This window comes from Polyodon spathula, chromosome 5 (assembly GCF_017654505.1).
Source record: "Polyodon spathula isolate WHYD16114869_AA chromosome 5, ASM1765450v1, whole genome shotgun sequence".
Taxonomy (NCBI): Eukaryota; Metazoa; Chordata; class Actinopteri; order Acipenseriformes; family Polyodontidae; genus Polyodon; species Polyodon spathula.
In genome coordinates, this window is record NC_054538.1 from 37,444,092 (window position 1) to 37,467,661 (window position 23,570).

The 23,570-nt window shown below is 37.7% G+C and overlaps 1 protein-coding gene across 1 annotated transcript in view; it reads right to left on the reverse strand.

The window, feature by feature from the left end:
• The window catches only part of LOC121315924 (D-beta-hydroxybutyrate dehydrogenase, mitochondrial-like), a 21,401-nt gene extending 1,929 nt beyond the window's left edge, over nucleotides 1-19,472 (reverse strand). Inside the window, exons 1-3 of the mRNA XM_041250537.1 lie at nucleotides 19,033-19,472; nucleotides 12,879-13,031; nucleotides 11,214-11,347 (exon numbers count right to left, since the gene is read on the reverse strand). Coding sequence (XP_041106471.1) covers nucleotides 11,214-11,347; nucleotides 12,879-13,031; nucleotides 19,033-19,423 — 678 coding nt within the window. The 5' untranslated portion in view covers nucleotides 19,424-19,472. The remainder of the gene's footprint in view (nucleotides 1-11,213; nucleotides 11,348-12,878; nucleotides 13,032-19,032) is intronic.
• Nucleotides 19,473-23,570: the final 4,098 nt, after the last annotated feature.

The following is a 23,570-nucleotide window of genomic DNA, read 5'->3' on the forward strand; positions in this document are numbered from 1 at the left end:
TCGCTAATACTAGAGCATAAGTAAGCTCTGCAGAGTAATGAAACGTGGCAGGACTATCAGTGAACTGTTCAAGTCAAGTGAGTATTGATCCACCCGTTTATGTTTTAACTGATGTTTCTCACAAAAAAAAGGAATTGCTTCTAAAACCTTCATACTCACAACAGCCACCCTACTCAAATTTGACTCAGCCAACATTAACATGTGCATTGCCAGGGCACTCATGAAAACAAGGTAGCTTGAGCACCTTTTTGGGTCTACCCTGAAATCTGATTGAGCAATGTCAAATGGTTTGTGAGATATCAGTTGTAGAAGGGTCAGATTGAATTTCAAAGTAATATAATCTCACAGAGATTCTGAATAGTATACCAAATATTTAGATAAGGCTTTTGATAGGTTTGTGTGTGTGTATTCAAGGGATCATATCAAATAAACTGAAAGGTGGAAAACACTTCAATTACAGCTGATTTTAAAAAAATTACAATACTAATGACAACATCACTGGCATTGTAGTGCTTACTGTCTCATTCGAGGCTTAGTACTACAATGTCCTCAGAAATTGATTCCACAGTTCAGTAACTGTCTCAAATGATCTGATTAAAATGAATACAATCATCTCTCTCTCTCTCTCTCTCGCTGAGGACTGTGGGATCGTGGGAGGGGCTTGTGTAGAGCGAGTGGTGTGTACTGTGCGTGAGTAAAACTTTTACTGAAGTTATATTCATTTTGTACACGTTTAGTTTTATTTATTTATTTGTTTTATTTAATTTGAATTTTTTCTCCTGGTTTGGAGCCGCCGTGGGTTCCAAATCAGGAAGTTTTGGGTCGCTGACCCGCAGGCATGAATTTAATTGTATTCCAGACAGTTCAGTAACAGTGGAGGAGTGTTTGTTAGCTGTCGGGGAGAAAATAGGGTATGGAAATATAAACTCTGCTGCAAGAATGAATAAGCCATCGTTGTTTTTCTTAGTAGTGAACTTTTAGTGAACAGGATTGTTGAGGAAGGTTTGCATATCAAAGAAAGTTTTGTCTGTGTTTTACCTTTAGCTTCCCCTGTCACTAAAGTTATCCATTCAAATGTCCCACCTTTCATTAAAGATGAGTTGATTATTAATGAGCTACTAAGATAAGGAAAAATAATGTCCCCAATTAAACCTATTTTACTCGGGTGTAAAAACCCAGATTAAGCATGTCATGTCTTTTAGGAGACACGTTTTTGTATTATTGAATGACCCCAACTCGTCTATTGAAGTTGCGTGGACTTTCAATATTGATGGTAGTAATTATGTTATATTTGCCAGCACAGAATCAATGAAATGTTTTCATTGTGGAGGACAAGGACACCTTAGAAGGGCTTGCCCTCAAAAAAAAAAATACTGAGTACAATAAGGCAAGAGAGCCAGCAAGTGGGGAGGACAGAGTCTCTGAGACAGCACCGGGGGCTGAGCAGCAAATGCAGCCGCCAGCGCAGATAGTGCGACCCGAGCCGGCGCCTCAACTGAAGCGGGGAATCGGTGCGGAGGTCAAAGAAAACAAAAAATAAACAAGAGTTGAAACAGTGAATACCCCAGATGACGCAAGTTTTCAACTTGTTGAAAAAAAGAGGAAAAGATGTGTGGCCACCCCAGGAAAGGTAGCTGAAGAAGGGCAGTCTGTCTGGGACTCTGAAACGCTCTCTCAGGGCAGCGGTACTGCTGCAGCTCAGAGCTCTGGGATAGGAGATCAAGGTAAAGCTGGATCTCAGTGTAAACCTGCGATAACCCCGCGTTCAAGGGAGAAGGGTAACAGCAGCGCTGCAGTTCAGTCCAGCGCTGAGACAGCCTCCAGATCAGAGGACCTGTTGCCGGATACAGTAGCTGTGGATGACGCTGAAGAATCCGAAGAGGAGTTGGTGATATCAGAGATGGATGATGAAGGAGAGCTCTCTGACTCCTCGGTGCTGCTCGATGAGGCTCTGCCCAATCCGTCTGGTAAGAGTAAAATATATCCAGTTGATACAATATCAGCGTTTTTAGATAAAACCAAAGGGAAAAGGGGAACTGATTTAATACAGTTCTTTCCTAATATCCAGCTGTTTATCTACTCTGCAAAAATAGCCATTAGAAAAGCTACGTTAGAGGAGCTAGACCAAAAGAAACGGTATCGTTTAAAAAAAGTAATAGTCTCTGCAAGAAAACTGTTGAATGATAACAAACCGAAGACAAAAGAACATAAGAACATAAGAAAGTTTACAAACGAGAGGAGGCCATTCGGCCCATCTTGCTCGTTTGGTTGTTAGTAGCTTATTGATCCCAAAATCTCATCAAGCAGCTTCTTGAAGGATCCCAGGGTGTCAGCTTCAACAACATTACTGGGGAGTTGATTCCAGACCCTCACAATTCTCTGTGTAAAAAAGTGTCTCCTATTTTCTGTTCTGAATGCCCCTTTTTCTAAACTCCATTTGTGACCCCTGGTCCTTGTTTCTTTTTTCAGGCTGAAAAAGTCCCTTGGGTCGACACTGTCAATACCTTTTAGAATTTTGAATGCTTCTTTGCTCAAGACTGAACAGATTCAATTCTTTTAGCCTGTCTGCATATGACATGCCTTTTAAGCCCGGAATAATTCTGGTCGCTCTTCTTTGCACTCTTTCTAGAGCAGCAATATCTTTTTTATAGCGAGGTGACCAGAACTGAACACAATATTCAAGATAAGGTCTTACTAGTGCATTGTATAGTTTTAACATTACTTCCCTTGATTTAAATTCAACACTTTTCACAATGTATCCGAGCATCTTGTTAGCCTTTTTTATAGCTTCCCCACATTGTCTAGATGAAGACATTTCTGAGTCAACAAAAACTCCTAGGTCTTTTTCATAGATTCCTTCTCCAATTTCAATATCTCCCATATGATATTTATAATGTACATTTTTATTAACTGCGTGCAGTACCTTACACTTTTCTCTATTAAATGTCATTTGCCATGTTTCTTCCCAGTTCTGAATCTTGTCTAGATCATTTTGAATGACCTTTGCTGCTGCAACAGTGTTTGCCACTCCTCCTACTTTTGTGTCGTCTGCAAATTTAACAAGTTTGCTTACTATACCAGAATCTAAATCATTAATGTAGATTAGGAATAGCAGAGGACCTAATACTGATCCCTGTGGTACACCGCTGGTTACCACACTCCATTCTGAGGTTTTTCCTCTAATCAGTACTTTCTGTTTTCTACATGTTAACCACTCCCTAATCCATGTACATGTGTTTCCTTGAATCCCAACTGCGTTCAGTTTGAGAATTAATCTTTTGTGCGGGACTTTGTCAAAAGCTTTCTGGAAATCTAAATAAACCATGTCATATGCTTTGCAATTATCCATTATCGATGTTGCATCCTCAAAAAAAATCAAGCAAGTTAGTTAGGCACGATCTCCCTTTCCTAAAACCATGTTGACTGTCTCCCAGTACCCTGTTACCATATAGGTAATTTTCCATTTTGGATCTTATTATAGTTTCCATAAGTTTGCATATAATAGAAGTCAGGCTTACTGGTCTGTAGTTACCTGGTTCAGTTTTGTTTCCCTTTTTGTGGATCGGTATTACGTTTGCAATTTTCCAGTCTGTCGGTACCACCCCTGTGTCAAGAGACTGCTGCATGATCTTGGTTAGCGGTTTGTAAATAACTTCTTTCATTTCTTTGAGTACTACTGGGAGGATCTCATCCGGCCCAGGGGATTTGTTTATTTTAAGAGCTCCTAGTCCCTTTAACACTTCTGCCTCAGTTATGCTAAAGTTATTTAAAACTGGATAGGAACTGGATGACATGTGGGGCATGTTGTCCGTATCTTCCTTTGTAAAAACTTGTGAAAAGTAATCATTTAACATATTTGCTATTTTTTTTTCTTCCTCTACGATTTTGCCACTTGTATCTCTTAAACATTTAATCTCCTTTTTGAATGTTCTCTTGCTGTTGTAATATTGGAAAAACATTTTGGAATTGGTTTTAGCTCCCTTAGCAATGTTTATTTCTATTTCTCTCTTGGCCTTTCTAACTTCCTTTTTGACTTGCGTTTGCAGTTCTGTGTACTCTTTCTGCGTACTTTCTTTTTGGTCCTTTTTTAATGCTCTGTAAAGTGTCTTTTTTCGCTGAATATTTTTTTTAATTGATCTATTAAACCATTTTGGCAATTTAGTTTTACATTTAGATTTGTCTACTTTAGGGATATAATTGTTTTGCGCCTCTAGTACTACATTTTTGAAGAACAACCATCCTTCTTCTGTGGGTGTTTTCTTTATTTTACTCCAATCTACTTCTGTTAGTCTCTGTTTCATACCTTCATAGTTTGCTTTTCTAAAATTGTAAACCTTAGCTTTAGTCTTTACTTTTGGGGATTTAAAAAACACTTCAAATGAGACCATGTTGTGGTCTGAGTTTGCCAGTGGTTCTCTGACCTCTGTTTTAGTTATTCTATCTTCGTTATTTGAAAAGACATATTAATGGATTATTTAATAAGACATTTTAATATAGTTTTTAGTAGTTTGTTTTTGTTTTTGCTTTCTTTGTTTCCTATGGAACAAATTCAGATAGCTACTTTTAATGTAAATAGTTGTAAGAGTGTCAATAAAAGAGCACATTTATTTCATTTTATCACACAGAAGAGAGTGAATGTAATGTTTTTACAGGAAACGCATACAGACAGTATGAATGAGAGTGAGTGGCTAAACGAATGGAAGGGGCGGGGCATCTTAAGTCACGGTTCTAATGTCAGTGCTGGAGTAGCTGTGCTGGAGTAGCTGTGCTGTTCTCCCCAGGGCTGCAAATAGATATTTTATCAGTTAGTGAGGGAATCCAAGGGGGCCTTTTAAAAATAGAAACGGTTTTTAAAGGCACTAAGATTGTTTTTATCAATTTATATGCACCAAATAAGGGCAGGGAAAAAGTTTTATTTTTAAAAAATTTTTATCTACTTGTAATCCTGCACATACGATTTTAGTGGGGGGTGATTTTAATTGTACAGAATATTTTATTATGGATAGGAATCATGAAGAGCCACATCCCCAGTCTTCAAAAGAATTGTCTGCTGTTTTAAAAGTTCAAAGCCTGGATGATGTCTGGAGGATTTATATCCCAGAGTAAAGCAGTACACTTGGGTTAAAATCAATAACAATAATCAGATATCAAAAGCGCGACTAGATAGATTGTACTGCACTAAACAAAATCTGATCAGATTCTTAAGAGCAGTATCATTCCCACTATGCTGTCTGATCACCACTGTGTGTTACTTACTATTTGCCTGCCTTCTGCTGTTCCCTCAAAGTCATACTGGCATTTTAATACTAAACTATTGGAAGACAAACAGTTCTTAGATCTTTTTAAAGCATTTTGGGTCTCCTGGAGGCAGCAGAGTATGAAATATAGTAGTATACGACAGTGGTGGGACATTGGAAAAATACAAATTAAAATTTTCTGTCAGCAATATACTTTAAATACAACCAGGGTTTTGAACCAGACAGTTGAAGAGCCTGAGAGAGAGATATTGAGAATAGAAACAAAAATTACTCTTGATAGTGATGAAAACATCTTCCAGTCTCTGAGAGAAAAAAGAGAAACTCTGAGCAGCCTACTGGAGGAAAGAGTGAAGGGGTCCCTCATCCACTCTTGTTTCACGCAGCTAAAGGACATGTACGCACCCACCAAATTATTTTTCAATTTAGAGAAGAAGGTGGTGGAGAGTAAGCAGCTGTTTTGTGTGCGTCTGCCCTGAGGGAAGGAGGTGCACAGTAAAGAAGATATTAATAGAGCAGCTGTGCTTTTCTACATCCAGCTGTTTAGTGCCAAGCCCTGTGATGAGGAGCAAATCGCTTTACTGCATCAGGACCTGCCCAGCTTGTCTCAAGAAGAACAGCGCCCCCTAGAAGCCTGTTTGACAATGCAGGAGCTGACGGAGGTAGTCACTCAGATGTCACCAGGAAAAGCCCATGGGATTGATGGCCTTCAGGTAGAGTTTTATAAAAAGCTCTGGCCAGTGATTGGGGAAGACCTTTTCCGGGTTTTGCAAGAGTGCATTAGAGAAAGAGAGCTGCCTCTGAGCTGTCGTCGGGCTGTGATTACACTGTTGCCAAAAAAAGGAGATTTAAAAGAACTAAAGAATTGGTGCCCCGTCTCACTTTTATGTTCAGATTATAAAATATTTTCAAAAGCCTTGGTCAATAGACCGAGGGAATGTATTCACACCGTGATTCATAAAGACCAGTCATATTGCATTCCTGGAAGGACAATGTTTGATAATATCTTTCTAATCCGAGACTTTTTAACTGCTAGTAATCTTTTTAATCTTGATTTGGGGATTATTTCTCTAGATCAAGAAAAAGCATTTGATAGGGTGGATCACAAATATCTTGTTAAAACATTACAATCTTTTGGTTTTGGTCCTAATTTCATTTCTTTTATTTCCCTGTTGTATAAAAATGTTTTTAGTGTTTTGAAAATTAATAATAACTTGAGCTGTCCATTTTCGGTGTATAGAGGGATTTGCCAGGGATGTTCCCTATCAGGCATGTTATATGCCCTCTCTATTGAACCTCTGTTTTGTCATCTTAGGAGAAAGCTGGCTGGTCTGAGAATACTTTTTACACCTAATGCTCCTCCAGTCAAACTGTCTGCCTATGCTGATGATGTTAATGTCTTTATCACCAGTCATGCTGATGTGTCAGCACTGAGAGACACTTCATCGGCCAAGGTGAACTGGGGCAAGTGCAGCACATTCCTGTCAGGGGAGTGGCGTGGAGCCGGCCCCCCGACGCTCCCTCAGCCATTGCGCTAGGGGAAGACTGGGATCAAGGTTCTGGGAGTCTATTTGGGAGAACGAGAGTATGAAGCCGGGTGCGGTGCAAGATTCTCCGCTGGCTGAATCTCAGCCGCATGAAATAGTGATGGCTGTGGCAGAGACTGGTGTCAAGGAGTCGGAGAGAGCTGCGGAGGAGAGGATTCTCGGGGGCGAGCGAGAGGACAACGCGGAAGAGATGGAGGGGGAGATCTCTGACTCCTCACTTATCTCAGACATCCCTGATAGCCAACCAGTCAGTAAGAAAAAATTATATACGCTTGAGCAGGTAAATGATTTTATGAAAGAAACAAAAGGGAAAGGGAGTAGAAATAGAGTTTTTTCCTGATTTAAGGTTATTTCTCTACTCCACTCACGTTATCACAAGGAAGGCAACAACAGAAGAATTTGATCAGCCAAAACATTAGATTAAAAAAAATTGTTCAGAAAATTAAGAAGGATTTTAACTGTGGCTCAAAATCTCATGTTTAAAAATGTCTGTGTTTTGTGCAACTTCTTTTATTACTTGTTTTAGTCTGTTAGTTTTTTTAGCCATGATGGAAAAGTGCGTTTTTGTTTCTTTTAATCTAAATGGATGTAGACAGTCTTTTACGAGGGCACAGCAAGCAAAGTTATTAGAGCAGAAGCAGGTGGGGGCGGTGTTTCTGCAGGAAACGCACTCTGATCAGGAGAATGAGGAGGCGTAGCGAGCGGAGTGGAAGGGGTTGTGCGTGATGAGTCACGGCGTTAGTACTAGTGCAGGGGTAGCCGTGCTTTTTAAACCCAGCCTAGGGATAGTTTTAGAGAAAGGGAGGATTTTAAAAGTAAGAGCTAGGCTGGGCAGTACAGTGCATGTTTTTATTAATATTTATGCCCCCAATAGAGGGGGGGAACAAATTTTATTTTTTAAGAAATTAAAGCAAGCTCTTTTTAACATTAATAATAATGATGTGGTGGTATTAGGAGGAGATTTTAAGTGTACTGTTAATTTTAATATTGATAGAAATAATGATGAACCACATCCTCAGTCCTCCAGAGAGTTGGCTGCAATGTTAGAGTCCAGTGACCTGGTTGACATTTGGAGATGCCTGCACCCCAGTTCAAGACAATACACCTGGTCTCAATATCACACAAACTGTATATATAGAGCGAGACTAGACCAGTTTTATACTTCTAAAAATGATTTAAATAAATTAATCAAAACAAGAATCACCCCCAGTAGTCTCTCCAACCACCACTGTCTATTAATTACAGTAATAATTCAATCAGAACCCCACAGAACACCTTACTGGCATTTCAATGTAAAATTACTACAAGATGTAAAATTCAGACAACAATTCAAACTTTTTTGGATAATTTGGAAAAATAAAAAAACACAATATAAAGATTTAAGACAGTGGTGGGACATTGGCAAAATACAAATAAAATGTTTTTGTCAATAATATACTATAAATGCAACCAGGTCACTGAACACAGCCGTTAGACAGCTGGAGTCAAAAATCCTCCTCCTAGAGGAAAGTTTAAATTCAGAATTTAAAGAACAGACCCTGGAGAACCTAAAAGAGCAGAAACTCGCGCTGGGGAGCTTGCTGAAGGAAAGGGTGAAGGGGGCGATTGTGCATTCCAGATTCATGGAGTTGAGAGACATGGATGCCCCCACCAGTTTCTTTTTCAACATGGAAAGGAAGAGAGTGGACAATAGACAGCTGTGCTGTATCAGGACTCCTGGTGGGAAAGAACTGTGCAACCTAGAGGACACTGAACAGCTGCTCCAGGGGTTACTCAGCCTCAGTGAGGAAGAGCAGATTCAGCTGGACGCACCACTGACCCACCAGGAGATGACCGCTGCTGTAAAGCAGCTCTCCAGCAGAAAGGTTCCCGGGATCGATGGACTGCCAGCAGAATTTTATAATATTTTCTGGGATATAATGTGGGAGGATTTGCTCCAGGTTCTGAAAGAGAGCCTCAGCCAACAGAAACTGCCTCTCAGCTGCCGTAGGGCAGTGGTTACACTGCTGCCCAAGAAGGGAAACCTTTGCCAGGACAGTGCCCTCCTCCCCCTCCACACCCTCCTCTGCCACAGTGAAGGTGTCTGCCTATGCAGACGATGTGACTGTGTTTGTGAGTGGGGATGCTGATGTCCAAGCACTGCAGCAGACTCTGAATGAGTTTCAGAGAGCATCGTCTGCCAGAGTAAACTGGGCAAAATGTGACACCTTCCTCTCGGGCAGCTGGGATGAGGGCACCCCCCCTGTCCTGCCTGAGGGGCTAGAATGGAACAGAACAGGCATTAAAGTGCAGGGGGTGCACCTCGGAACAGAGAACTACATGAAGAAGAGCTGGGAGGGTCTGTTGGATAGGGTGAGGGGATGGCTGCAGAGGAGGAAGGGACTGCTTGCCCAACTGTCCTTCAAGGGCTGGGTGCTTGTTATTAATAATCTGGTGGTCTCTAGCATGTGGCACAAGCTGGTGTGCCTGGACCCACCCCAGGGCCTGGTGGAGGAGATCCAGAGAGTGCTGCTGGAGTTCTTTTGGAGCGGGAGACACAGTTTGAGGACAGCAGTCTTGTACATCCCTAGTGATGAGGGGGGTCAAGTGCTGGTCAGCATTTTCAGCAGGGTGGCAGCCTTCAGACTGCAGGTGGTTCAAAGACTCCTGTACACTGAGGAGGAGGCTCATTGTTAGAGGCTGGCCTGTTTCCTCCTCAATAGAGTTGGGGGGGGCTGGGGTTTTTGTAAAGCAGGACTTTCTTATTTTTATCACAGTATTTTAAATTCTTGGCAGCTGGTGAGGGTGGAAAGGGATTTGGAGTCCTTGACAGGGCAGGACCTGTTTGAGGAGCCCCTGTTTTTTAATCTACTCTTTCCAGTTAAGTTCCTCCAGTCGATGACGCTCTCTGCGTGCCAGTTTTTTAAAAGCAGGTGTAACCAAGATGGTTCACCTGTTAAACCTTGAGCTCTCCTGTTGGCTAACTGCCTCCCAGCTAACTTCACAGCTAGACTGGCACTCAGAGAGGCTTGCAGAAAGACTAATGGGTGAGTTGAGGGGCTGCCTCTCTCCGCGGCTCAAGGCAGTCCTGAGGGAGCTGTCCAGAGGCACAGAGCAGAGACAGCTTTCCATATTTCCAGGGATGATTATATCACCAGCAGTAGGCGAGGAAGAGAAGGGGGTGGAGAGAATGGAGGGACTTTGCTTAAATTGCAGAATGTGGAGGAGATTGTCTTTCACACAATGAAGAGTAAAAATCTATAAAACTGTGTGTTAAAGCCACGGAGTATAGTAGGCTAAGGGGTCTAGTAGACTCAAAATGGAGAACTCACTTATCTGTAGAGAAGGGGCACAGGATGGTGTGGAGGGTGCTGTACAAGCCGCCCCTCGCCAAGAGAGTGGGGGACCTGCAGTGGAAGATTCTACACTGCATTGTATCAACAGGCAGGTTTCTCCATAGAGTGGACCCCAGTATTAGTGAGCAGTGTGTTTTCTGCTCAGCAGAAGAAACTCTTTTTCATGCCTACAGTAAGTGCGAGAGGCTATTGAAAAAAACAGGCAAAATAGGCTATTTTAAAAACAAGGAAAAATTAACTCTCTGGTTCTGTATTGGCCAGTTTAGTGATTCACTTCAGGGTGCTCGTGGTCAGCCAGATCAGAGTAGAGTTTTAGTATTTTAAACAGGTCAGTAACCTGGAGAACTTCCAGGAGAGGTGGTGTGTGGGAGACGCCTTGTATGCTGTGACTGAGGAGGGGGAGCTCCAGTTTTTGTTCTAATTTTAATTTAATTTTTATTGTTTTACACTGTTTTTATTTTGGCTTTAATCTGTTTTTAACAGAAAGAAAACACTGTGTTTTTTATTGATTTTTTATGATCCTTTTATTTAGTTTAAAATCTGTTTTTAAGGAGAACATGATGTGTTCTAGGATTTTTTTTAATTTCGCTGAGACAGTAGGAATCTTAATTTTTGTTGTGTTTTATCTTTATTGAATTTTAATGGATTTTATTTGGAATCTTAAAACTCTCTCTCTCTCTCTCTCTCTCTCTCTCTCTCTCTCTCTCTCTCTCTCTCTCTCTCTCTCTATTTTGTTTTACTATTTCTAACTCCAGTCAGACAAAACTCCACATGGTGAGTCGTTTTTTTCAGGAATTACTATCTTTGTGGGGACATTTTCACAAATTTTGTCCCCATATTGACAGTAATACCTGCCCACAAACACACCCACACACACAGACTTTGCCATATGTCAGTGATATTCCCATGTATAGAATACTTTGGTTTTATGTAAAATATATATATATATATATATATATATATATATATATATATATATATATATATATATATATATAGATAGATAGATAGATAGATATAGATAGATAGATAGATAGATAGATAGATAGATATAGATATAGATATATAAAATTTACCTTTACATCATAGCAGGCCATTTCAGTCCTTAAGCAGTCTGCAAACGCCTCAATTGCTTTTTTAGTAATACTGTAAATACCGGTACCAGGAAAAGAGATGATACCAGAAATGCTGGACATAAAAGCCATACGACCTGGAAAACAATAACAAAATGCTTACAGGTTACAAGAAATCTGCAAGTTAAAAATCTGCCATAAAATTGTCAATAGGGTGGAGGAAACCCAGGACAGTCATGTTTTGGCTTAAGGTGCATTTAGGGAGTTGCGGTTGGAAAGCTGCTATGTGAAGTTTGTTTCCCAAAATGGCTCAATATACTTCAGGACTTTTTCTGGTGAGACTCATTCACTTGAACACTGGCACATGAACTAAGTTGTGCAATCCTCGTGCCCACATACTACTACATACTTTATCTGCATACAGTCCCATATTATTTTCTTTATATACCGTATGCTACCACTGGGAGAGATAATTGATAAACAGTGTACTGATGACACACAACTTTATATTTATGTAAAACCTAGTGGTACCAACGCTATTTCAGCCTTGCTAGAGTGTCTTGCTAATATCCATTACTTGCAATTGAATAGATGTTTGGCTGTTGAGTTACAGATTCCATAAATATAGATTTGGGCAAGCTGACCTCTAATATAAAATCTGATGTGAGAAATGTGGGGGTTATATTTGATTCAGATTTAAGTTTTGAGGTTCATATTTAAAAAAAATATATATATACAAACAGTGTCTTTTTATCATCTATGAAAAATGTGTTGTTTTTTTTCTCTCTGATGCTGAGCAATTAATTTGTGTTTTTGTTTCGTCGAGACCTATTAATGCTTTATTTGCTGGGCCTCATCATGTTTGCAGTTTGTTCAGAATTCAGCTGCTAGGGATCTCACTAGAACACAGAAACTGGCTCATGTAACTCCTGTGTTGACCTCACTCCACTGGCTTCCAGTGCATTTTAGAATTGATTTTAAAATCTTACTATTGACATATAAAGCACTAGATGGCTTGGCAGCAGATTACCTAAAACACTCTTGTGCCTCCAAAAGGTTGAATTGAAAAGGAGAGAAGAAAGTGCATTTAGTTAGAATTCCCCCAGATTGTGGAACTCATTGCCCTTTTCTATTAGAGATGCTGCTTTGGTGAATATTTTTAAGTGAAGATTAAAGACTTATTGTTATAGGTAGCCATTTTACAAATATCATTGCTTTTATCTAGTTTATTTGCTTGTTTTCTAAATGTTGTGTTTTATCTATCATTCTTATTATTTTCCTGTTTTCTTAAATGGTTTTTATTTTTTTTTTTAATTATTATTATTATTATTATTATTATTATTATTATTATTATTATTATTATTATTATTATTATTTTATAGTATTATTATTATTATTATTATTATTATTATTATTATTATTATAATGCAGTTATATATACTGCAGCTTCTTTCTGTTTTAACTGACATGTAAAGTGCTTTGAGATACTGTGGTATGAAAGGCACTATACATTAAATAAATTGAAATAAATTGAAAATTGAAATATTTACAGAGCATATTTGTACACTGGTTAGGTGGATTATGCTGCATGTAAATATACCATTTTTTGTATAGAAATATCAATGAAGATATTGAAGATATAGAACAAATGAAATGATCTGAATGTACCTTTTGATGCCTGAATCAGAGGGATGAATGCTAAAGTTGTCCGTATGCTCCCAAAAAGATTTACATCACTGATTGCCTGATAGTCTTGAATCGTAGACCATTCCGTTTCTGCCCAGTTTGAAATTCCAGCGTTGTTGACAACACCCCAAAGACCTAGAATGAATGTGACCAGTTAATTTTCAAAATAGCAAATTTCTTTTTAAACCCATTTTCACATCTGCAGTCTTTTGAATGCATTCGTTGGTCCAAAAAAATTTATAAATAAAAATATATTTTATTATGTATGTATTGTAATATTTTCTTACAAAACCTGATAAAAGCCATGTGTAAAAGAAGAACATAAATGTAAGTAATTAAATATATTTTGGCCATAATTTATGTAACCTAATATAGACTATGTATGTATGAAAGGTGCTGTATGAACATATATCTTTATACAGCACCTTTCATAGTGGACCACCATTACAAAGCACTTCACAGAAGTAGGCTGTGAATTGGGTATTATATGCAGAGTCACTTACAACAAGACATTGATTTAATATCTCATCTGCAGGATGGAGCACAAGGAGGTTAAATGACTTGCTCAGGGTCACACAGTGAGTCAGTCAGTGGCAGAGGTAGGATTTGAACCAGTGACCTTCTGCTTAGAAGCCCTGGACTTTAACCACTGGACCACACTGCCTTTTAATATACATATTTTCAATCATGTAACAATCAATGTGGGCGATTTAAAGAAATACCTAAAATGGTGGATATATTTTTGAATATATTCTTGCAATATTTGCTTAATTTTTTGCATGTCAATAACATATGTAGAAGTGATCAATTATCTTGATTGCAACTCCAACAACTACCAGATTTTAAAATATTGCATCTAAATAATTTGAGATGAGTATAATAGGTTCTATTACATAGGCACTTAGAATTACTGTTTATTTTATTTTGTACTGCACATCACAAACAACAATATACAAAACAATTAAAAACAAATCATTAATATCGTACTGTTATCATATACACATGTATATCTACTTGCTGAAGCTGTTTTTATTTTAGCCAACAAGGTGTTCCCATGTGGCAGCAATGCACTAGCAAAAGTCAGTGATGTCATCTCCCTAGCAACAAGCCCCCTATGTTGTTGTTGGGAATGGATTCTTTCAATGCAGCAGATATGTGCATTTGAGAAAGGAGAGGAAGACTCATGAAATTAATTGGACTCAAGTTGATGATAAGCAATTACCCTCTGCTGTACAAATTAAAATGGTGTGGTGCTTTATATACAAAACATGAGAAAAAGTAGGTTGTTTAGAGGATTTATATTGGACCCTGATGCCCCCGATAAAACGAGGGAGTGGTTGTACAGTATTTGACTTATTTGTTTTTCTATGGGTCTCTCACTGTATTTGGCCCTCGATGTAGCACATTTATATTGGACCCCGACACCCATGATATTGAGTGAGTGGTTTATTTTAAATTGAATTGATCTTAATGTAACTTTGGTAGATGCACTTGTAACACTTTTACATATGCTAGACCAGTCTTCCTCTGGGAGTGTAACTTTTAACTATTTTTCCCCCAAGCAATTTTGACTGTACAAAATTTAAGGATAATATCTCTAATAAAGGTGTACATGTTTGCTGTGTATACATCATGTTTATAATTGATTTATTTCTAAAGCTGTCATTTTTGGATAAGCTAGGTTCTTGCCTAACATTTTCACTAAAGCATCTTTAGTATGATTACAAGTTCTAGAGGTGTACATTGGAATATTACATTTGTCTTTTAAAGATCTAAGGGAGGGAAATTAACCATTAAAGTAGATATTACCAACTGTAGTAATACCTAACTTCTCCCACTCTACATCATGGAGTGTTTCTATTGAAACAGACTGATGGATTATTCCATAATCCTGAAGATCTGCATAACACTTAACATGAGTTCAACTTGCTCTCCTTTTAAACCCATGTGAGATTGAGATAATATAGGATGGGATCTGTGGTGGTTGGGTGGGTCATGCATTGCTACATCTCAGCGATTCATGAGCTCAATTCAGTTTTGCTCTTAACAAATCACACCAGGATCTTTGGCATAAGCTAATGAAAAACAATGCTTTATAAACTTACTTTGATAGGAAAGATGATACCAATACATACTTGGTAAGTCCAAGCCACCATTTGTAATAGAGTTAATCTATTTTGAGCCTAGGTTTTTTCCAATTCCATTAAAAAAATAGCAAATAAAGTGTTAATTTGTTTGAAATTCATTTTGGGAATTCCTAAAGTTATTGAAAGTAGATCTTCTATAACTGGCATTCTTGCCATTTTGATAATATCTCTTCTTCCCCAAAGTGAGAGTGGTAATTTATTCCATGTTTCTAATTGTATTTTAGTTGTATTTATCAGTATTAGGATAATGTTTAGTTTTACTGTTTCTGTCATGTTTCTATGAATAACTATGCCTAAATATGTAATTCCATTACTGGACCAAGTAAAGTTATATTGTTTTAATTGTGAAGGAAAATAGGATTTAGATACAGGAGAGCTTCAGATTTTAATTGCCTAATGCTAGCTGCTAAAGGCTCCAAGTCAGTTATAAATAGCAGTGGAGATAAAGGACATCCTTGACGAATAACCCTTTCTAAAATAATTGGATTTGATGTGTCCTCACCAGTAGCAATTCTTGCAAGAGGGCTGTTGTACAATTTTTGGACCCATCTCTGAAAATTTGCCCCCAAACCAAATCTAAAGTAGAAAGTAAGCATTTCCATTTTAATATATCAAAGGCTTTCTCAGCATCTACAGGAACAGCCATTATAGCAATGTTGCTATCTCTGTTTGATAAAGTTAAAGTTAACAATATTGTCCATTACATTTTTAAGCCGATTTGTTAAGATAAGAGAGAGAAAATCATAAAATCACACTCTAAAAGTGATATTGGTCCGTAATTTTAATGATCTAAAATATCTTTAGTTGGTTTTGAGATAAGAGTAATATTTGTTAAATGCAAGGAAGGGAAACAATGGGAAATGACGGAAGGGAAATGATGTGGCTGCTCTGGATTGGAGCGGTTAAAATTGTTAACCAAAGTGAGGTGATTTGTTCCTTGGTTATGGTTAATGCTGAACTGGAAGGAGAACCATGTTGTTATCGTGAGTGTTTTGTTTGTTTTGTCTTGTCTAAATATATACTTGTTTTGTCATCAGACTTCGGATTATAAAAATAAAATAAACCTCCATTTCACCAGTAATTTTTTGTTTGTCATTGTCTTCAGCACTGCATCACCCTACACCTGTGCACTGCAACCAATTTGCCACACGTGGTGTCAGAAAATAAGGGATGGATCACGCTTCATTAGTGGCGCTGCTGGAGGTGCTGGACAGCAGACGGGAGGTCAAGGAAAGACAGAAAGAGGAAAGGTACACAGCGCTAATGGAGAGGGTCGGTCTGGCGATACCATCCAATGTACCAACAGGACCCGTGATGACAGAAGAGTACATAAAAAAAAAAGTAGTATTTCCCACTTGTGGCACCGATCCCTGAACAATAAAGTTAATACAGTATAATTGATGATTTAAGGGTTACCTTAAAACCTGCTGTATTGTGGCTCTCCAGGACCAGGGTTGGCCACCCCTGCCCTAGTGCATCTAAAGAGACCCCTGTTGCCCCAAGCCTTGCAGGGCTACTGGGTCAATAAGATCCCAACACTTCTCCTATTCAACTCTATATCAAAGTGAAACACCATGTATACCATGCCCTCATAATTTATATCTCTCTACACGTGTGTACATTCATAATATGTAAAAAAATAACTATCGTTTGAAAATAATACAGTACTGAAAAGGTGACGTAACAGGCACAGATTTGGGGTTCTGTGGCAACACAGCCGCAAAGCATGGTGGTAAATCGAGCAAAACGTTAACTGAGTAACATTGGGGTCAAAGCCTTTTCCTTTTCTTTGTTATATCGAGGGGTTCGTTATTATAGGTAAATTACGTATTTTTTGTGGGTGGGTTATGGAATAAAATTAGGATTTTGCTGACATTTCGCGGACCTGTTTAAACATTAAATAAACCTAAGTAAACACTATTTCAGAGCACTATTAAAATGGTGGTACTTGCTTATTTACTAAAACAGAGTGCTGTCAATGTCAAAGGCAAGCATGCAACATCCCCCTGCAGTTGCTGCCGACATTCTCTGTCTGGTGTGGACTTGTCCATACATTGAGACTGCACGTTCTACACCCACTGAATTGGTTGGAAGTGTAAGGTAAAGCTTTGCAAATTTATACAAATGTGTAACTAGATTAGAAACAGTCTCAAAATGTTGTTACCCAAGGGCATCTGACATACTTTAAAAAAGGCAATATATGCAGCACTTTCGTTGTAATGTTATTTGCCCAATTCAATAATATATTTTATTAGTACCGAGTCAAAACTAAGGAAGCGTGCCTATTTGGGTCTAAAATTCTAACTGCATTTAAAAAGTAAGCAGCAGGTTGTTTGAAGTGAGGTGGCTGTGCTGGATTGCACCTGTAGTACTGATTTAACTTGACTACAACCAAAAAAAACCTCAGAGTTACATTCTTTGCAAATGACGACGTCCCGGATTATTGTATGATTTTTTGCTATTTTTTTGTATCAAAATCCATTTTGGGCCAGGATAAGTACACATGGGTGAGGTAGAGGGATTCCCCCTGTGTGAGCATCAGCTTTGAAATAAGTGGCCCAAAGCTATTTAACCCCTGAAATACCCCAGTTACTTATTCAATTTGCATTTTTGTCCAACTTGCAATCTGTGCTGTGTTTGCACGCTGTTTTTGTATCAAAATCCATTTTGTATAATATATATATATATATATATATATATATATATATATATATATATATATATATATATATATATATATATATGGGTGACATAGAGGGGTTTCCCCTGTGTGAGAATGTGCTTTGAAATAAGTGGTCCAAAATGATTTAACCCCTGAAATACTGTGTGGTATCCTCGCCTACGGCTTAGGACGCATAAGTCCAGTCACAGTCATCTACCACACTTTAGAGCCCGCATCGACGGGCTCTATTGCTTAAATAGGTATTTTATTTTCCTCCTTAGGCCCAGTATTATATTCCTCGGATAATCTGGACACACCAAATTGTGTTAATAAAATAGCATATAATGTTTTGTATTATTGTTTTTGTTATTATTATAAAAAGTACTATTGTAATCCAATTGCTAAATATGTTAAAGATGAGGATTGTTAATATGCTCCTTGTATGTTTTTTTTTTTTTAAATCTTTGTCTATTAAGATGGAAGTCTACATTTTATTTTTTTTTAAATAACAACTGTGCTATACACAATTACACTTGGAAAGGGTTATTGATACTTCAGCAACTATTGCAGTTTTGTCAACAAAATAAATGAAGATGGAACCTTGGTTTTTCATGTTAGAACTTATTATCATTCATACTATACAATTACTCATAACATAATTTGTAAACTACTAAGACAACATAAACATTATAAGCAATTGTATATTTTTAATAATAGTTATTCATATAAATATTACATTGTGATATGTAAAAAAACTATTTAACAAACAATCCCCCAAACTTGGTAAAAATAAATTAATCCACTGTTAATGCATTGTAAAATAATTTTAGATATCACCCAATTTTAAACACTGAATTGAAAAAAAAAATAGCTTCATGAATCCTTAAAGCAGATGTTACAGGTATTAAATATTATTTATATTATATCTGTTTATATTTCTAGCTCATACCCAGCAGAAGTAGTCCAGACTAACAGCTTTCAATTCAGAGCATTTAAACCCAGTTGAGACCACAATATTTCAACAGGAGGTTCTAAAGGGGAGATAATATTCTACTGGTAACCAGACTACTAGTAGAGGTCTACAGAGGGGCAGTATAAACCAGTTCATACCAACAAAGACCAGTTGAGACCATAATTTGCACTAGGTACAGCTGTTCAGTTAAGTCAAAATAATAGTCAAGTATATTTCTATTGCACAACTTGAAAAGTGTGTTGTTATGGATATGAATAAAAAATTAGCTGTGTATTTGTAAAAAGATGGTATCTGTTACAGATACAATAATATTCGTATTTGGAACGCCAATAAAATAGGTAACATTATACCTACCCTTCTCAGGTAAATTGCTTTCCACCATTTTTTTTGCTTCAGCCACATCTTCATCCCGTGTAACATCTACTTTTAAAACCTTTAAGCGACTGGAACATTCGCTCACTAGATTATTAGCTCCTTTCTCCTCAGGTAATAAACAGGCAGCAAACACAGTGAATCCCTTTTCATCCAAACGCTTGGCAAGTTGATAACCAAAACCACAGTCGCAGCCTGTAATGAATATGGCCCTGCCCTGTGGATTAAATTTGCTGCTTTTCTTTTGAAACAGAAAAAACACCATCAGAGGGATCAGACATACACTTGCAATCCCATAACCAGCATAATACAAGATTATTCCAAATACGAAAACAGCTACTCTGAACATTATTTCAAACATGTCTGAACTCATTTGCTAAGTCTCAAGGCTGTGGATGTGAAGCAAGTTAAGGAAATGAAACCATAACCAACCTTACGTCACTAATTTGCCACCAAGCCAGTCAGGTGGAGGCGGTAGTCTGACGAGCTCTACCCTGAAGCTTGGAATTTGGGGTCATATTTCAAACAGGGCGTGCCACCAGGGTCTTCAAGGTCTAGGCTATTCAGCTACAGTGTAATTTGCGTATATGTTAATCTAGCCCTGGGTGTGAATAATTTTTAATAGGACTGTATATAGCTAAATAACAGAACAAAATTATATAAGGATTATACATTCTACAGTGCTGCAGATTAGTTGGGTATAGTACAAATGTATATAATCTGACATTTTAAATGCCTAAATGTCAGCTATTTCAAATGTTACTTAGATCCCTTGCCACAGCTCTAAATACAAAATGAAAGCCATTGGTACAAAATAAAAAAATGAATTAAAGCACCATGTCCCAAAGTATCTGCTGTAACTGCATGTAATAACAGTGGTTAATAATGTGGTTTATAGGTCAAGAATGAGCATGTACTAAATCACTGAAGTATACCATAAACCCAATAGTCAAGGATACATGTTTTTTGCACATAAAAATTACACAAAACACGTGTCCCTGAACTGCAAAACCTGCTTTCGGGATGTTTATTTGATGTTTGGTCTTGGAAGAACCATAATACTTTTTAAATACTTTACAATTCTCACAGTCTGGGAGCTGCAGTTCTGTTTCTCCTCTCATGCCAGAATCCAGCAGCTGTTGAAGACGGATATTCTGGGTTACTTGGCATTTTATTTCTACCAGACATAGGAAGACATTACTCTCCAAACTTGAAAAAGATAAGATATGCAGCTCTCTATTGTTGAAATCTACCAAGTATAACATTCAGAGTAAAATATACTGAGCATCATGGAGTGATTTCAGTTGTTGAATTGCTTGAATAAAAGAAATAAAGAAAATCAGAAATACACCAATATACCACGTCTGTCAGGAGAGCAGTGCCTTCATGCAATCGGCATGTTGGAAGCTGAACTAGGGCAGTGTACTGTACGTACTCACAACCAGCAATTTCAAACCTGGTGTTATCCGGGATAACCAGACACACTCTGTCAATGACAGGCCTCGAACTGGGAGACACGTGGCTTCTAGGGCTCAGTTGCAGGGAATCAGTTTCCGAACCTTTGAGTCAATTTGTTGACATTCATATTAAACAACTGGTTACAGAATTACCATCTTATCTGTCAGATACTAGAGATGTCATTAATTATCTTGCTAATTATACTGTTATACCAACTAATGCATATCTTGTAACCTTTGATGTTGAAAGTCTCTACATCAATATACCTCATAATGAGGGGCTGGAAGCAATGTCCCATTACTTTGCCTTGAAACCTTGTACTCAACCTACCAATTTACTGTTACAGCTAACAGAATTTATACTTACATCAAATTATTTTATTTTTAATGATAAACATTATTTACAAGTTCAAGGCACAGCGATGGGATCTACTTTTGTGCCCAATTATGCAAATGCATTTATGGGACATTGGGAAAAACAATATCGATAATATTAAGGCTAACTCACTGTTGCAATATTTATTATATAGGCATGCAGAAAAGATACATAGATGATATATTGGTTGATATATTACAGGGTCTGAAGTGGACTTACATTCGTTTAAGGATTATACAAATGGGGCTAGATCCAGTTTAAAATTTACTATGGAATACAGCAAGACTGAAATTCATTTTTTAAATTTATTCATTTCAATTTCTGATACTAAAACAGTTAACACATTTATTTTTTGAAAATCCACAGATAGGAACACTATGTTACATGCTGATAGTAACCATCCTAAGAACTTAATAAAAAACATACCGTACGGACAGTTCTTGAAGTTAAAACAAATTTGTAATGAAGATTCAGATTTTCAAGTTAAATCTGCAGGTATGCAGGGCCGCTATCAGCAAAGAGGCTACAATGAACATGTGATTAATACAGCTTTAAATAAACCACAGACAAAATTTGTAAAGAGTTACTTTTAACTACAAATAAACACCCATGAAACTTTATCAAATAATGCTTCTTTTGCCACCGAGTTCAATCATATATCGAATGATATTAAAAAAACAAAGCATAAACACTGGAGAATACTAGAGTGTGACCCTCAGCTCCATTCCTTCATTACAATTCCTCCTAAGATCTGGTTTAGAAGAGGAAGTAATATCAAAAATAAGGTAGTGTCTTCCATGTATAAGGTAGACATTACAAAGCTTTAAATCACAGATCCTCATTGAAACTCAAATTCATAGGTATGAAAAAAGTAACAACACCAATAACAGGTGGTAATATCATGAAATTATTACAAGAAGGGAAGCCTTCTGGACCCATACTTTAAATACTGTTGAGCCTAATGGTCTAAATGAGACATTAAAGCTAAATTCCTATCTGTAAAGTCCTGTTGACTGTATACTGAATACATGTGCCACCAGAATATGTTATTGGTTTGTTGTTGTTGTCTTGTTGTTAAATGTTTTTTATTCTGCATTATTCAATTGAATGTTAATAAATTATATAATCAATATATTAGGGTATTGTGGCAGAGCAAAGCTCTGCCCTTTTTAAATTGGCAGGGATGGGGTTAATTTCCCCTAACTGCCTGGGTTTATTATGTTCAGGTGGCTGGGGTTAATTAGTTGATTAGGTTAATTAACGATCAATCAACGCCCAGCCACCTGACATAAAAGGAGGCCTCTGCTTCTCATTTGGGAAGAGGGAGCTGTGGAAGCAGGTTTGTGTTTGTGTTTGTGTTTGTGTTTGTGTTTGTGTTTGTGTTTGTGTTTGTGTTTGTGTTTGTGAATCCAGTGCCCAGCCTGGAAACCTTAATTTTGCAAGTTTTGTTTTTGTATTGCTTTATTTGTGTTTAAATCCCTTTATTTTGCCCTTGTGCATGTTTCTTTTGTGTTTATTTATAATAAAAGTATATTTTTTTGCTGTCTCTGACAGACAACCGCCTTGAAATAGGTGAGGTCCACGGTGTCCATATATGACATACTCGGTCCACTTATGCTTTAGTTGATTTTCAAACACTACCTACTTCTGTGGGGCAACAACAAACTGTACGAAAATTTTTACTTATTTCCGACAAAAATTACTCTATGGAGACGAAGTGGAGATAATAGACAAGCGCTAGAATTTCCTAGATGTTCAGACACGACGACCTGTGTTTTTGGTGGGGGGGGGGGGGGGGGGGGGGGGGGGGGGGGAGAGAGAGAGAGAGAAAATCGGATCATTTACTCATGTTTTCTCATTTTGACAGGCTTAACCACTTATGAATACACCCCATAATGTTTTGCTGAGATGCAACTAACTCTTACAGGATTGTCTCTTTACAATCGCAATGGCAGAGTTTCTGAATCAAGAGATATTGTATCCTTCTTATCAACTGCACCTGCAACTTGATAATCTGCATTTTCTGCATATACATGGTAACTCTGGGTTTGAGCTCCAAGAATTCTTTCACCTGCATTTCTAAAATATGCTGATCAACTCTGGCATGAGTTTGTCTAGGTTGAAGATAATCATCTGTTTCAAAAACAAACACGCATTCCATAGCAGACCCAGAGACATGTACAAGAAGACAGACTTCAACTATTTGGCCACTGTCAGTTCATGCTAATATTTGTTTGCTAAGCCCACATGTATCTCTCATATGTAGCCAGCATGATTTCTATTAATTATGCTTGAAGCCTGATTAAGCAATGAATTCTGCTCGCGTAGCAACGCTGTGTGTGTAAATAGCTATCATGTCGTCGAAACGGTGAAAATAACAGCAATGTTACTGTTTAAAGCAGGACATCAATCAGGGGCGAATTTAAGTGTATGAATCAGTGAAAAGTTTGAGCACTGTACACAAAATAGATTGTTTTGTGGTGCGGGAAAAAAAGACTATCTTTCAAACATTGACCTCACAGTGTTTTTTGCAATATCAAGCAAGCCCAAATTTACCACCAACTGCATCAGCAGCACTGGAATACTGTATATTGTAGCGCTCCATGAAAATAAACAGGTTCACACAAGCAGTATTCATCCAAACTGTTTACTCTGAACAAATGTAAAAGAAATAAAAAGAAAAGGAC